Below are 15,897 nucleotides of genomic sequence, written 5' to 3'. Positions count from 1 at the left end.
CAGCTCAAGGACAAGGCAATGGTGGAGTTTGTTATCTGTCTTCTCATCCTCTGAAACCTTACCAGTGGTGATGGGCAAGTGAGTGAGTGAGTGAGTGAGTGTGTGTGTGTGTGTGTGTGTGTGTGTGTACTTGGAGAAGGGTGAGGAAGGGGAGACTTCAGGATTGATTATGACAAACTACTGAACAGAGGCTGAATCATCACAGTTCAAAAAATAAATAGCTGCAATTGGTGCGACAGAACTCCCACTTCTTGCAGCGGCCCTCTGCCCCCTCACAGCTCGCAGGAGGAGGAGGGTCTGTGCTGGTCAGACAAGCGAGGGGGTAGGTGTACTGTCATTCTAGCTCCAAACTGTAGAAAGCGAAAAAAGTGAGAGTAAGCCAACGCCTGAGGAGCCTCTGACAGTTCTTGGAATGGCATCTTAGAGTCTAAATGCAGGCTCATACGCCCCTGCGCCCTGTGCCCTGTTCACAGCTTTGCAAACTTGTCTGGTAAAGAAGATCGCAGAAGTCTGGGAATGAGTCTGGATTACCCCTTCCACTACTCCCATTGCCCAGAATCTGCTGGGTGAAATTAAACCGGTTCTGTTAAATCAAGAGAAAGCCAAATCCGTCCTTGCCACCAGTCTTGGTGAGGCTAATAGCATTAAATCCCTCACCACATTCTCCCTGCCACACCGGGTGCTTGTCAGCTTTTCCCAGAGCTAGGGTTGGATACTCCACCCTGCTCACCCCAGTCCTCCCTTGGGACCTAGCAGGAGGGGCGAAGCTCGTGTGACGTCATGAGGGGGCGTGGGGAACAGCGCCGGGCCCCGCAGGCTGGGCCAGTCCAGGCGCTGCAACCTCTGGAGCGCACGCGCTCGCTCGCACAGCCCTCTGCGCCTGGAGCCCCGCTCCGCGCTCGGCGCCGGGTCTGCGGGCCAGGCGAGCAAGCGGCCAACACTCGGGGACAGCGGAGCCAGGAGCCCGGTCCACCGAGCGTGGGCGCGCCTTGGCGCCTGGCTGGATATTGGGCAGGCGCTGGGTGCTGGGCAACTGAGCAAGGCGACTGCAGCGGAAAAGCCAAGGTGAGGGGTGTGTGCGCGCCCACGCAGGTGTGTGAGACCCAGAGAGAGGAAGGCGGTGAAGCAGTCGGACGCGCACTCGGACACCTGGGTACGTCCGCGCTGCTTGCGGTGCCCAGGTGGGTCGTACGTGTCTGTGGGTCGAGTGTGAGTGCGCGTGGTTCTCCCTCACCCTTGCGGGGATAGTTTCCGTGGACGCGGACGAGTGGCTGGCATTTGAGTGAGGGGTCTGTGCGCCCGGCGCACTGGAGCAGACTTGTCCACACCAACGCGTGCCTGGCTGCTTGTCCGGCTCCTGGTTCTCCAGTGAGAGCCCCAGTGGTCGCTGCCACAGCCACAACTTCCCATCCTCTGCGGATTTGCATCCAGAGAGCTTTACCTGCTAGGCACAGTTGTCAGGTTCCAGGCGAGGGGAAAGCACTTCTTTCAGATCTTCCTGCATGGCCAGAAAGGCGAGGAGAGGGCTGCAAGGTCCCGTTCATTCCCGGTTTCCAGGTGGAGGAGACAGGCTGCCTGGCTTTGGAATGGCTGAGTGGTGGGGAGTCCGTGTCCCTTAGCTGCCGCGGCTCAAATCCCCAAATGGCTTTTGCCCCTAGCTGCCCTGGGCGCCTCCCCACGGTTCCCCTGCGCGTTTAGAGACAGTCGAGATTATCACCAGAGTCTTCGCCCTCTCAGAACCTCAGAAGTGGTCGGGAGTCGCTGGCAAAGGCAGAGGTCTGAAGGAACAACTCGCTGGGGCTTTTCGGTAGCAGTGCAGTCAGCCCCAGCTGCCCGGGAGCCCTAGGGCTGTGGTCTCCCAGCAGGTGGGATTCACTCTTCAGGGCTCCAGGAGATCAAGCTGGGCTTTGCCAGCCCGGAGGCGGGCACTAGTGGGGGCTGAGTTTAGGGAAGATGCAGGAGAGAAGTGGGGGGAACGAGGCTTTCACATAGTCCCCAATGCATAGTCCCCCTCCCCACACTCGCACTACCACCGACCCTCCAGGTAGGGAGAGAGGGCTGAGAGCACCCTCATCCTCCTTCCCAGAGAGCTGGTCTCCTCCTCAGAGGAAACCACCAGCCATTTCCAGTATCTAACAGTTCTGGGGCTGGAAAAAGAGACAGTAGAATGTCAGGCTGCCGTGGGTCTTTCATTGAACCACACAGTTCAACAAGTCCTGCTTGCCTGGGGCTGGGCTCCATCTCTGAGGGAGACAAATGAAGTGGAAGTCATTCAGAGACCTCAGGGTTAACGAATGCAAACTAAACAGGATTTCAGCTCATTTCTTCTTCCCAGGAGGCTTCCCACGCTGGCGGCCTCTCCAGGCTGCCACTTCCATCGCCTTCACCAAAATCCTGGACCCTATCTATTTGCTGCCTCTCACCAGAGCAGATATGCACTGCTTGTTAATTTGAGAATGTGACTGCTGGTACCATTGCCTCTTCCGGAGAGATGCCAAGCTGAAGAGACAGAAGCAGGCTGGGAGGCACCAGTCCACCTCCCTCAGCCCTTCTGCCCCAGGGCCATTCCTATCCCCAAAGCCCAGGAGAGACCTCTACAGCTCGGTGCTCCTTTGTAGACACTGGGTGGGTGTACCAGTCATATGTCACAGGCTGGACCGTCGTTGTGCCAGCATCTGACGCCACCTCTAAGGCAGGCAGTGTGAATAAGATTCTAGGTCTTAAGATTTCCAGTAACTGGCAAGGAGGTTAGAAAGGACGGTGGAAACCACCCAAATTAATCCAGGCATGTAGAAATAGCTCCTTTACAGCTCCTGGTTAAGAGCTGCCAGTTCAGGCTCTCCCCCTGATACGCAGATGAAGTCCCAGCAGCTCCCCAAAGAAGCTGCAAGGTCAGACGCAGAGCCCACGCCTCACATTACAGCTGTGTGGTGGGGAGACTGGCTCAGAGAGGCTAAGCACTTGGCCTTGGTGAGGTTCAGTGGGGGCTTGAAAAGATGGGGTAATCATAGACATGCAGCATTGGCAGTGAATTATGTAAAATAGAATGTATATGAATGCTTGTCTAAAACACAAAGTCCATGTACAAAACAGGATGCATATGGATGATGGTATGCAAGTCAATATTCTTCTTTATTCTTTTGAGAAAAGCCACAGGCAAAGCTCTTATCTCCAGTGAAGTCAGTAAAGTGAGCTATAGTAGCCCAGAGGTGAGGAACTGCACTGCTTACCCAAAGTCACACGGTTTGAGTCCACCCGGAGAAAGATAGGGAATCAACTCCTATGTGATTGTTGTTGTTGTTATGTGCCATCGAGCTGCCTGCGACCCATGTGATTTTTACTGCCTATGAAAACCCGCTGAGGGTCAGCTATGAGAAGAATCGACTCACAGACTCAGCTGTGAGTGGGTTCTGACTCGACGGTACATAAAAACAAGAAGTAGCAATCTCCTGTAACACCAGGGAGTAGTCTTAAGTGACCAGAAGTGATCTGTGGCTATATCCAGAGGCTAGGGAAGCCTGTACTGGCCAGATGAGCGTGCCACTTAAGTGAATTATTCCCGCTGGGCTCTGGGCACACCACAGCCCTTACCATCTTCTTCCTGGCATGGCTCTGGGCTGCACTTCTCACATATTCGAGATGCAGCCCTAGATTCCTCTCACAAAGCCTCCTGGGTTCCCAGGAAAGGAAAGCGCGCCTCAGTCCTTGGCTGGAAGCTCCACACACTTCGCAGCTGGTATTGCAGGACTGTCTCTTCTATTAAGCTGTCTCCCCCTAGAGGGCACCGGGAGAAGCAGACAGAGGTGGATCGCAGGAAGAATTCTCTCCTCCCTGTGGGAGCCTGGGGTTTGACTGCCAGTCAAAGCCCCTCACGTGCAGCCACCATTCATGGGCCAGCAGAGGATGGGGGGGGGTTGCTAGGCTGCTGGGTGGGTTTCCACAGAGCTTCTCATGCAAGACGGACTAGGAAGAATGGCCGAATAATCTTCCAGAAATCACAGCATGAAAACTGGGGCACAGTGGTCCCCCCGCCTGTTAGGGAGGTTGCCATGCGTGACTCATTGGCAGTTCATAGAGGCAGGCGCCAGCCAGGTCTCATCCAGTGCTGCACCAGGAAGGAGCCAGGAGCCATCCGTTCCCACCCTGCTGGGAAGTAAAGAAGGTCCTCAGTGATGGGTCTGGATATGACTGTCGAGAAATCAATCGTGTAACATGCTCTTCTCTCGGAAGCCAAGGCGGTGGTGTCAACTACCATTTGCTCAGCTTGGCGTGGCACAGGGGTCCAGTGGCCTCAAATCAAGGCCCCACCATCAGTTGCTAGTTCTGCGGGCTTCTGAGCTGCAGGCGTAATGTTGTAAAAAGCGCAGCAGATGTAGCACCAGATGCTAGTGTTCGAATCCCAGCTCTTCCAATTGCGTACACGTGAGTGACTCGGAGTAAGTTACTTAAACTCCCTCAAGTCCCAGTTTGCTCATCTGTACAAGAAGAGATTATCCCATCTCATAGGTTACATGGGTCGATCAGGGGTGAGGATCTATGTAGGGGCTGCATCTAACCACGCCAGTGTTTGGAGACTGGTTCACTTCTATGAATGACCATGCTTCCCTAGAGCCCAGCTGCTGGGTTTGTCCTCATGCAAAGAATCACAGATGAGCCCTCGGGGGTATTAAGGCAAACCCTCTGGAGCAGAATCCTGCCTCAAGAAGTTAGACATGCTCTAGGCAGGAGGAGGGCAAGAACTCAGTGTTTAAGAAATAAGGACAGAAGACACACACACACAAATAAATAAGTAAAAGCTTTCATTTTAAAATTGAAAGCAAAGCAGACTTTTAATGCCCAAGACTATAAATTGGCTTAACGCAGAGACAGATTTCAATAAACTAAAGAAAATGAGATGGAGAGGGGGGAAAGGGGAGGAACAACATTTATCACGTTCACTCACCAACATGGAACACAGCTAGGCATCTCCACGTGCATCCCTTTGCCGCAGCTTCATGCCCTCTCATTTCAACGAGAGTTCACGGGGATCAGCGTCCTGCGGAAAGGCACAGCGGCACCGTGGAGGAACCCAAGTCTTCTTGACCTCGAGAGTCCAGGATTTTTCCACTGTTTTTCTGGCTTTCAGAATGGAAAGGCTCCAGGGTAGTTGACCAGTCAGTGTCATTTCCTCCTAGAGAAAAAAAGGCCAAGAGTGTTGGTGTCTGACCCCCCGGGAGAGCAGCAGCTGGCCTTCTCCAAGCTCTGCCTCTTTCCAGTCTAGACAAGTCAATATCTTAGAGAAGATCAAAGTAGTTGCTTCTTTTTTTTTAAGCCACAACCATCTCCCAGTGTAGGTCATCAAAGATGTCAAGATGGCTTAATTCGGACTCTTCCCCACCACGGGAAAGAATAACTCAAAAGTCCACTTACAAAGAAGGATGGGTTGGGAGGCCTAAGACTGGTAGGGATGAGAATATGTTGTTGTTGTTGTTATGTGCCGTCGAGTTGCTTGCGACTCATAGCAATCCTATGTCCAACAGCCCTAAACTCTGCTCTGTCCTGTGCCAATCGCATCCTCTCCTATACACCCATCCTGATTACCCCAGTCACTGAATCAATCCACCTCATAGAGGGCCATCCTCTCCTGCACTGTCCCTCCACCCTACCAAGCATGATGTCCCTCTCCAAGGACCAGTCTCTCCTCACAACATGTCCAAAGTATGTTAGATGGAGCCTCAGAATCCTTGCCTCCAAGGAGCCTCCCGGTTTAACCCTTTCCAGGATGAATCTGTTTGTTTTCCTAGCAGTCCATGATACCCTCAACACTCTTCTCCAGCACCACAGCTCAAAGGCATCAATTCTCCTTCTATCCTCCTTGGTCATTGTCCAACTCTCTGATGCATAACAAGTGATAGCAAATACCCTGTATCAGATGCACCTTAGTCTCTAAAGACACACCATTGCTCTTCAGTACTTTGGAGAGGTCCCTAACAGCAGAACATACTTTTTTTAATTTAGGGGTATGTCAAGGAGGACAAATCAGAAACGTGGGAAGCTGGGGAGGTCTGGGTAGCCTATGATTACAGGGCCAATATTCCTTTGTTCTGTTGTAGATGCCACATGGAAACTCTGTCTCCAGGGCCTGTAAAGGTGGCCATTGAATCTCTGGGCTGATTGGCACTCGCCCAAGGCCATAAAGCTGCCATGGATACGGCATACAATGGCAGCACTGAATGGCCGCCCCCTCGACTCGGCCTCAATGGCCCAATGGTGGCCGCCAACAGCTCCAACCAGACGGAGCCCTACTACGACCTGACCAGCAACGCTGTCCTCACCTTCATCTACTTCGTGGTCTGCATCGTTGGGCTGTGTGGGAACACACTCGTCATCTATGTCATTCTCCGCTACGCCAAGATGAAGACCATCACCAACATTTACATCCTCAACCTGGCCATCGCCGATGAGCTCTTCATGCTGGGCCTACCCTTCCTGGCCATGCAGGTGGCGCTGGTCCACTGGCCCTTCGGCAAGGCCATCTGCCGGGTGGTCATGACCGTGGACGGCATCAACCAGTTCACCAGCATTTTCTGCTTGACGGTCATGAGCATTGACCGTTACCTGGCTGTGGTCCACCCCATCAAGTCGGCCAAGTGGAGGAGACCCCGGACCGCCAAGATGATCAACGTGGCTGTGTGGGGTGTCTCTCTGCTGGTCATCTTGCCCATCATGATCTACGCCGGGCTCCGGAGCAACCAGTGGGGGAGAAGCAGCTGCACCATCAACTGGCCTGGGGAATCAGGGGCATGGTATACAGGCTTCATCATCTATGCCTTCATCTTGGGCTTCCTGGTGCCCCTGACCATCATTTGTCTCTGCTACCTGTTCATTATAATCAAGGTCAAGTCCTCCGGGATCAGGGTGGGTTCTTCCAAGAGGAAAAAGTCAGAGAAGAAGGTGACCCGCATGGTGTCCATCGTGGTGGCCGTCTTCATCTTCTGCTGGCTTCCCTTCTACATCTTCAATGTGTCGTCCGTCTCGGTGGCCATCGACCCCACCCCGGCTCTCAAAGGCATGTTCGACTTCGTGGTTGTCCTCACCTACGCCAACAGCTGTGCCAACCCCATCCTCTACGCCTTCTTGTCTGACAACTTCAAGAAGAGCTTCCAGAATGTCCTCTGCCTGGTCAAGGTCGGTGGCACGGATGACGGAGAGCGGAGTGACAGCAAGCAGGACAAATCCCGGCTGAACGAGACCACCGAGACCCAGAGGACCCTCCTCAATGGAGACCTCCAGACTGGGATCTGAACTGACGCTGCAAAGCCCCCACACTCCGCCTACTAGCAGTGTGCTTCCTCACGCCCACTCCTCCTTCCTCCCACCCATCACACCTGGCTTATAGAGAAGGGAATCGCTGAGCATGAGGCCAGTTCAGGAAACAGCGTTTGAGGCGGCTTGTCTGAGGGATAGTGTATGAAGTTGATTATCTTTCCCTTCCCTCCTGAAAGTGAACATTTCAATGCAGGCAGACAGTTCAAGGTCTGGAGAAGATCATGCCTGAGCGAGAGACCTTTGGAAATGTCCAGGTTCAACAACTACAAAAACCAACCAGCAAAGTGTATCTGTGTGGTTGTGCATTATATGCCCAGTATGTAACCTTGTGCTCCTACATTTAAACTTGTATATGACTTTCTATCCCTGTATAGACATTCCCCACGTTGCTGTGTGCATGTGTTCAAACAGCAAGTTCAAGGTGGACATGTCTTATAACATGGTGCCTGCCAAGAAGGACTAACTGGGAAGCCAGTACTGTGTCAGCTTGAGGGAACTCTCTTACAGAGCCCTTTGCAAGGCCCCGGAGGACCACCTATAGTCTGCTCACATGCTCATGTACCTTCATAAAAATGGAGGACTCTAATGGTATGTTCAAGTGCTTTTATGTTTTTGTAAAAACCGGTCAAAGTAAGATACTTTTGTGGTTTTTTTTGTCAAAAAGGCCCCTCTAAATTGTAGAACCTTTAGCCTCCCCAGACCCACTGCTCCTGGGTACTTGCTTTGTTCATTTTAGACAAACTCTTTCAAAGGAAACAGAAGGAGGCAGGAGTAACATGAACCCCCCAGAACATGAATTCATGGATTGTCTTCTTAGAAATAATCAAAGAATTATTTATTTGCCCAAAGGAATTAAGTGGTTGCAGTCATCGATCATTGTGGTTATGCAGACGAAACGTGCTTTGTTGTAAGATTGCGGTGTTTTCCCCCCCCATCTCAAATTGCTTTAATTTTTCTTAGGAACCCACAGGGGGCAAGTCACTAACATGCAAGGCAAAAAAGACCAAGAAAAATGGATGGCGATGCTGGTGGGGAAACAATCGTATTCTCGCCTCCGTGGAAATAATTGAATGAGAAGGAATCAAAATTAGACCTTTATAAGAAACCATGAGATCCCCCACCTGGCTTCCTAATGAGAGAAAGTGGAAAAGTAACTCACAAACACCTCCCCCCCCAGCGGTGTTTTGGTTTGGAGTGGGTTTTTTTTTCCCTTTGGTGGTAGCTTTTGGGGTTTTTCTTCTTTTTACAGAGAGCTGGGCATTAAGACAACTATGGTGCAAACTTCAGGCCTGAGGGCACCATGAGCAGAAAGCAGCACTGACACAGAGAGTGTGGGGCGGGTACGGTGGGACAAGAGGGTGCCCGGTCCCTCCAGGCAAAACCGCACGGCCTTCCACTCCGTGTACCCCCACTGAGCCCTGCATGCTCCGGCCGCTGGCTCGCTGGGCCCTTCCTCACGGATGACCACAGGCAGGCACTGCCCACCACCAGTGCCACTTGTTGGCCTGCATCTGTGGGTGGACAGGCTCATCCCAGCACTAGGAGAAGAGCCTGTTCTATGGCCTGACTACAATGTCCACTGTGCTGAAATACACTTGGGCACGGGCGTGGCTACCATTAGATCAGGCTTTGTATATGAAAACGTCACTCTTGGTGTCCCCCATGTAGATGTTACCAGGTGTTAAAACACGGGACCCCAGGCTCCCTAAACAAGGGCTGTCTGGCGGCGGGGATAACCAGGAGCCCTCTGCTGGGACGGCTGCCCCGGGGGCCCTCCGTGCTGTCTGGCTATGTAATTCCACACCACCTCCCGCCCCAAAGTGCTCGCAGTGGCTCCGCATTATCTGTCCAGTGGGATCATGACAGTAAATAAATCAGAGGAAAAAGGTAAAGAGGTGCAATTGTCAGATGAGGCCCCGGGGAAAGCTGTTACATAAAAATGAACGGCAGCAAACTCTCACAGCACTACAAAGGTCAACTGCAAGTTCAAGATTTCCTGATAGAGTGAACTAAGAGCATGACCTCTCCAACTCCTCCCTCCCTGCCTCTCCCTCCTCCTCTCCTCCTGCTCCTTCTCGCCTTCCTCTTCCTCCCTCTCCTCCTCCTCCCTCTCCTCTCCCTTCTCCTTCTTCTCCCCCTCTTTACCCTCCCCCTTTTCCTTATTCTCTTTCTTCTTAAGAAAAATAAGCAAAGATTTGGAAGGAAATATTTAAGCCCAACTTTACCATTATTACGAGATACTCCAGGACTATGAAGAAACATTTTATTATTATTATTATTATTAATGGAATTTATTCTAAATCTTTTCTTTACAAATTTTCCCCCTTGTTATGTACTGTCCAGTCAGATCCAACTGGCCCAAGAGGAGATCGCCCCTCCTTCTCCAGTGGAGCATCTGGTGGATTCGAACCACGTACTTTCAGATTGCAGAGCAGCTTCTTGTCACCAGGCCACCAGAGCTCCCTAACTATTCTAAAGAACAAAGAATCAGTGAAAATTATTTCAAAGTGGTAGACTAAATCTAGGGAGCGCTGGAGGCCTAGTGGTAAGAAGCTGCGCCGAAGTCCCAGAGGCACTCGGTTCAAATCCACCAGCTGCTCTGCAGGAAAAGGATGGACAACCTCCCTCTGAAAAGTCCCTGGAGGGTCAGCTATGGGTCAGTTATGACTCTACAGTACTACACAACAGCAACAACAACAGACTGATTCTAGAGCACTCTTAAGTCATTGCAGCTAGAGAAACTGCCTCTGAGGAAGCCAAGGTCCCAAGCAGACATCCACACTCTCAAAACGAAATTTACCTCCGGGTCCTAAAGGTCTAGGCTAGGAGACAGGCTCTTAAGAGCTCAGTGCTTTAATGCCCTCGAAAAGAAACCATCAGGTTTCTAGTACCTAGCAATAAGGATATTCCATATTTGGAAATCTCTATTTCAGGGACAAGGGTCCCTGGATTATACAAATGGTTAATGCATCAGCTGCTAAAAGCAGGTTGGAGGTTCAGGTCCACCCAGCTGCATCTCAGAAGAAAGATGTCGGCATCTACTGCCAAAACCCCCTCAGTCCTTGAAAATCCTATGGAGCTCAGTTCTTCTGTGCTTCACACAGAGGCCCTAATTGGAATAGATTTGATGACAAGAGGTTGGGGGTTACGAGTTTTTTTATATTATTTTAATCCTAGGGATGATTTACTCTTTTTTTGTTGTTGTTGGTTTTAATCTAAGAGAGGGAATGAAACATAAGAGTGAGCACAATTTTAAGTAGCACAGTTTACATTTGACTCAGTCAAACTCGTAATTATGAAGGCAAATCTGCTCAATTCTAGGAGGGATTTTTTAAAAACCCAGACATTCAAGTTCCCGGATTCCAGGGTGTCTGGTCACTTGGGTAGTGGGCAGTGGCTTCTCTTCCACACATACGGTCAGCTGAGAGGTGAATAATGAGAAAAGGATGAGGAGAGACGCTGTGCCGTCATGACATGTTAGACTGCTTCAGGAACCAAAAAAAAAAAAACAAAAACCAACCAGATGGTACTGGACGCACACTTGAAATTTGATGCATCAGCTCGAAAGGGTCAAAGGACACTAGGAGAAGCACATTGTGAAGTGGTCAGCAACGAGGAAACTATGGGCTTGGGAGTTTCCAGAGCATCAGTGAACGAGTCTGGTCACACATATTTAACCTCCTCTCAGAGCTCTGGTGGCCTAGTGGTAACAAGCTGCACTGCAACCCCAAAGGCACGCAGTTCGAATCCATCAACTGCTTCATGGGAGAAGGATTGGCCATCTCCTCCTGTGCGATTTACCACCACTGGAAACCCCCTGGAGGATCAGCGATGGGTCAGTTCTGGCTCGACGGTACACAGAACAAAAACCGCATCTTTCCAGGGTTAACAACTGAAAGGTTGGCAGTTCAAACCCACTAGCTGCTCCATAAGAGAAAGAGGTGGCCGTCGTAAGGATGGCAGCCTTGGACCCCGAGGGACAGCTCTGCTCTGTTCCTCAGCATCACCGTGCATTGGGATCTACTCTGCAGTGATGAGCTTCGGGGTTGGGTTTCCCTGACGCGACAGGATTGTGGGTTACTAAGGCTTTCAGTCTTAGTTGCCCTAGACAGGAATACCATCCTGGGAAAAGATTACCTTCTGGTTTTTGGGTTGCAACAACAGACAGGAAGTAAAGAGCTGTCTAGATGCATTGCCCTAGCCATCTCCAAGGTGACAAGTCAGTCAGGACACTGCAGGGAGAGCAGAAGTGGAGTGGAGTCCTGATGATAAAGAGGCAAGAAAAACACCCAACCAGGAGCAGGGAAGGCTGGCCATGTGTTTCCCCACGTCCTGTCATGACAAGAACCCCAGAGGCTAATGGACCAAGCATTTGAACCAAAAAGTAATGGCTTTGCATTAACACCTGTCCCGCCCCTGCTTTGGTTGGGCTCAAAAATGCTTTCCTATCCGATTTTCCAGCAGAACAGCTCAGTGAGATAAACCTTTATCAGAGTGGTAGTTTTGCCTCTGAAATGTGAATTTCTGGGGAAATTTCCTCAGGCAGGCAGAATCTCTAATTTTTCCCCTCTCTGGCTGTTCATCTAGGAAGTAGGTAGGAGGGCTGTAGTCTACTTAGAGCTGAAAAGCTTTTGTAGCAGCTATTACTCCATTCCGCAGACCACCAGGGTCGAGACAGAGCTAAAGGATGTGCTTTCTCACCTCCCACCTGCCCTGCCACTTCCCTTAACTCAGCAGCCTCCAAACACAGACGGGCACATCCTTTCCACCTTTAGATGTCAACGCTGCATGCACCTCGGCTACGCTGAGCAACACGGCTAACTATTAACCAAGAAGCAGAGAGCTGAATTTAAAACGTTATTGATCCTCTAAGAATAGAAGTAAAGGAGATGTTGTTGATGTGAAATAGTGGGGCCTGGATACCAGGCTGGGTGAACTGGACAAAGAGGTTTCAAGCCGGAGAGAGCGGAGGCGCAAGTAGCCCAACATCAGAGGCTAGAGAGGGGGGCTATCTGGAGGGCGGGAGGAAGGGAGAGCTCTGTTTTCCCCATTCTGTCTGCTTTCTCAGCTCTGATGAAGGGACTGGCCAGGAAGGAGACTCCTCTGCCTGGATGTGGGTGTCTTGGAGGGACAGTGGCCAGCTCTTGTTTCTCTTCTGTGAGAATTGGTGCAGAAATGGGCTTGCTAATTCGAGGTCATTAGAGGGACCCGATCCTTGGAGGCAAAGGTAGTCAAACTGTCTCACATACTTTAGATACGTTGTTACAAGGTGCCAATCCTTGGAGAAAGGCATCATGTTGGGGGAAATGATGGGTCAACAAAAGAGAGGAAGACCCCCAAGGAGATGGACTGACCAGTGACCTGGACAACAAATCTGAGCATGGCAGAGACTGTAAGGAGGACACATGACAGGGCAGGTGTCCATCTGTTGTCCATAGTCGGCTCTGAGTTGTAGTCAACGCAACATCACCGAACAGCAGCGATTAGAGGTAATTCTTCTACCTGTTCAGGAATGTGATTCAACGTCCACTCAGAAAGAAATTCTAAATGGCATCTCCCACACTTGCTCCTTCCAGTCACCCAGTGATGTAGACCAGCAATGGCTGAATAAATTGAGATGATCATTTTGTAGAGAAGTCACTGCAGAGAGAAAAGGGGGCCAGCATGAGCCTGCCAGCAGGGCTACCAAAGTTCCAGCTTCAGCCCTGGACCCCACTGTCCCCGGTCCCAACAGCAAAGAGGTCACAGGGCCCTGGAGGAAAACGTCTGTCTCAGGAAAGGGAGATCCGCACTCAGTTCTCAGCCTCGGCCCTCTGTCCACTCGGCGGGACAGCGACGGGCTAGCAGTGTCCCTTCTGAGCAGGGTCTCCTCCACCTCACAGATTCCTGGGGTGTCAGTTCTGTGAGGGATCCTGTCCCCAGATGGGGAATTACAGTCATTTCTGAGCACACTTTCTCTCATTTTAAAACTAGAAATGCAGATGAATCTCATAGAAAATAACCAAGGCTTAGCTGATTTCTTAGGAGCCCTGGAGGGAAAATGATTACGTGCTAGGCTAACTAAGGGAAAGGTTGGCAGTTCAAACCCACCCGTTGGCTCCACAGGAGAAAGGACTTAGCAGTCTGTTTCCAATAGGAAAGGTCTGAGAGGTAGTTCTGCTCTGTCACGCAGGGTCACGATGAGTCAGAATCAACCCCATAGCTCACAGCAACAAAAGCAGTTGTTTTCCTGACATTAACTGACACCCCACTTCCCAGAAGCAGCTTTCTAAGGCTCCTATGCTCCCCTCGACCTGAACTTCCTCTCAAGCTTATGTTCTCAAACACATACACGCACACACATGTGGCACGTGTGTTCATGCAATGTGCACACAGCTGATAAACACACATGCACGCCTCACACAATTCACACGTATGACACCAGACACAGGTAACATAACGTACAATGCAATGGGTGTGTGACATGCATGTACACTTGTTATGTGTTGTTGTTATTGTTGTTAAATGCCATCGAGTGGTAGACAACTCATAGCAACCTTATGAACAAAAGACCTGAACACTTTTATATAACTTTCCTCCTTTCTCCAGATTCATAGGGTTTCCAGAGGCAAGCTATTATGGAAGTGGATGCCACTCCTGCTTCCAAGCATGTTTTAATCGGGGAGATGCATCAAACACTGTCCACCATGGGTCACCATTCTGGCATTTGACACATTAGTGTCAAGTGTTCAGCTTCACAGAAACCACGACTTACCGCTGCATGGCAAGTGGACAGACCAGGGCTATTCGACCTTGAAGAATATTTGACCAAAAACAATTAAAAACATAGGTGACATATACACACATGTACACATGCATAGTATCTTACACTAACCCTCTAATGCAGATTTTCCAGGGCTTTTCGTGGGGGTTGTAATTATAATTGGACTCACTCATTTGAAGTCCAGGAATATTAAGTCATTTTTTTTCCTAGTCCCATGTGGCCATGTGGATGGGAGGAGGCATTGTGTACTCAATCATTTCCTGACCCCCTAATACCTCACACCACATCACAGACTACACCCCTAGGCCCGCCAGCTGTCTATTCAAAAGCAAACCACCTCACCTTAAAAAAGACCGTGTCAGCAACAGAAATCTGAATGATTAACCACAAACCACCTTCACCTCCTGAATTCTGTTCACAGCGATATATATACATAAGACACAAAGAAAAAAAAAAATAAGACACAAAGCAGTCTGTCTCCAAAAAAGGCACAGAAAGGAATGTTTAAGTGATGGTCGCCCAGGATGGCTGGTAAGGGATGTTCTTCTCCCAGGGGTTTTCAGTCTAAATCGCAGGTTGGAAGCCGGGACAGGTCAGTCGGTTCTCTTGCCCGTCCATGAGGACATCTCCACGGGCATTGGAAAAGTCCATTTGCTCACCTTGGGCATCGGATGAGCTCGTACTGTTTGCTTTTTAAGGACCTGCCAGTGTGATGAGAAGACAGCGGTGTGAGAGCCTTTGATGAACTGAAGTCTGGTTTCCAGGGTTCATTCTCAAGATTAATTAGAGATTAGCTTAGTCCCAGCTGCGAGGCCAACCTGGCATGCTAGACGCTGGGAACGTGGGCCTGATGGAGGCGACTTGGTTTGGCTGCAGGTAAAGTGTTCCGCGTCAGACAGAGATGGTCCCCCGGCCAACTCTTTCCCACTCCCCCGAAACAGGCCCCAGCAGCCTCACTCTCTCCTGCACTTCCTGCATTCTCCTCGCTCTAGGGTTCAGGTGGGGTCCCCCTCAGATGCAGTCTCCTTCACAGCCATGGAAACCTGTTCCTTCTCAGCCTTAAGCCGAGTGTTTCTAAGCCAGCTGTGTGTGTTGGTTGATGACTCCGCATACCAGAAGCAAACACGGCCTAGTGTATCTTAGTCAGCTCCCTCCTTGTTTCGGGGTTTATCTATCTGTCACTCTCCTGCTTTCACGACTAAGCAACAGCTTTGGAGTTTTACAAACAGCAGATCAATCATTACGAAGGAGTCTGAAAATCCTATTTGCAGCCGCTCACACGGCTTCTCAGTGCCTCTCTGTTCTTGTGAGTGGCGCTGACGTCGCTGTCACAAGTCCTGGAGGGAGCATACACAGCACTCAGCTGCCAACCAGTAGGTTGGGGGTTCAAATCCAACAGCTACTTCATAGGAAAATGTTGTGGCCGTCTGTAACCACTAAGACTGCTGGTGCCAGGTTCTGTGGCCGTTCATTCAGAGAGACCCTCTGCATCCACTTCCTAAACAACATGCTTCCAGAGACTCTGTGAACTTTGATAAATGTTGATAGTTGTAGAGGGGCTTCAGGGCTTTTGTTCATAGGATCACTATGAGTCCTGCTAGACTCGATGGCAATCAACAACCACAACAACTCTGTCTGTAAAACAGGACAAAACACTGTTTGGTTCCGTGCTATCTTCACAGTTGAACCCACCCTTAGGTGCCGGGGTCCACCCATCTCGCTAAGGATCTTCTTTTTGACTGACCTTCTCCTCTGCCACTTCTGATGTCCTTTCCCAGGGACTGACCTCTCCCGATAACACATCCAAAGTATGTGAGAGGAAAGTT

The 15,897-nt window shown here is 50.5% G+C and overlaps 1 protein-coding gene across 1 annotated transcript; it reads left to right on the top strand.

Moving 5' to 3' along the window:
* Window positions 1-6,098: 6,098 nt before the first annotated feature.
* Window positions 6,099-7,284, top strand: SSTR2 (somatostatin receptor 2). The gene has a single exon (XM_006886241.1). The coding sequence runs from the start codon at window positions 6,184-6,186 to the stop codon at window positions 7,282-7,284; it is 1,101 nt and encodes a 366-aa protein (XP_006886303.1). The 5' UTR covers window positions 6,099-6,183.
* The last annotated feature ends 8,613 nt before the right edge of the window (window positions 7,285-15,897 follow it).

The sequence above is a fragment of the Elephantulus edwardii genome, unplaced genomic scaffold (assembly GCF_000299155.1).
Source record: "Elephantulus edwardii isolate Elephantulus edwardi_28Jun2011 unplaced genomic scaffold, EleEdw1.0 scaffold00048, whole genome shotgun sequence".
In the NCBI taxonomy this organism is placed as follows: domain Eukaryota; kingdom Metazoa; phylum Chordata; class Mammalia; order Macroscelidea; family Macroscelididae; genus Elephantulus; species Elephantulus edwardii.
The sequence above is the reverse complement of the archived record's forward strand: the minus strand, read 5'-3'. Positions and strand labels throughout refer to the sequence as shown.

Bases quoted from the DNA above. Each gene is read 5' to 3' on its own strand.
- SSTR2 (XM_006886241.1), top strand. From the start codon at position 6,184: ATGGATACGGCATACAATGGCAGCACTGAATGGCCGCCCCCTCGACTC.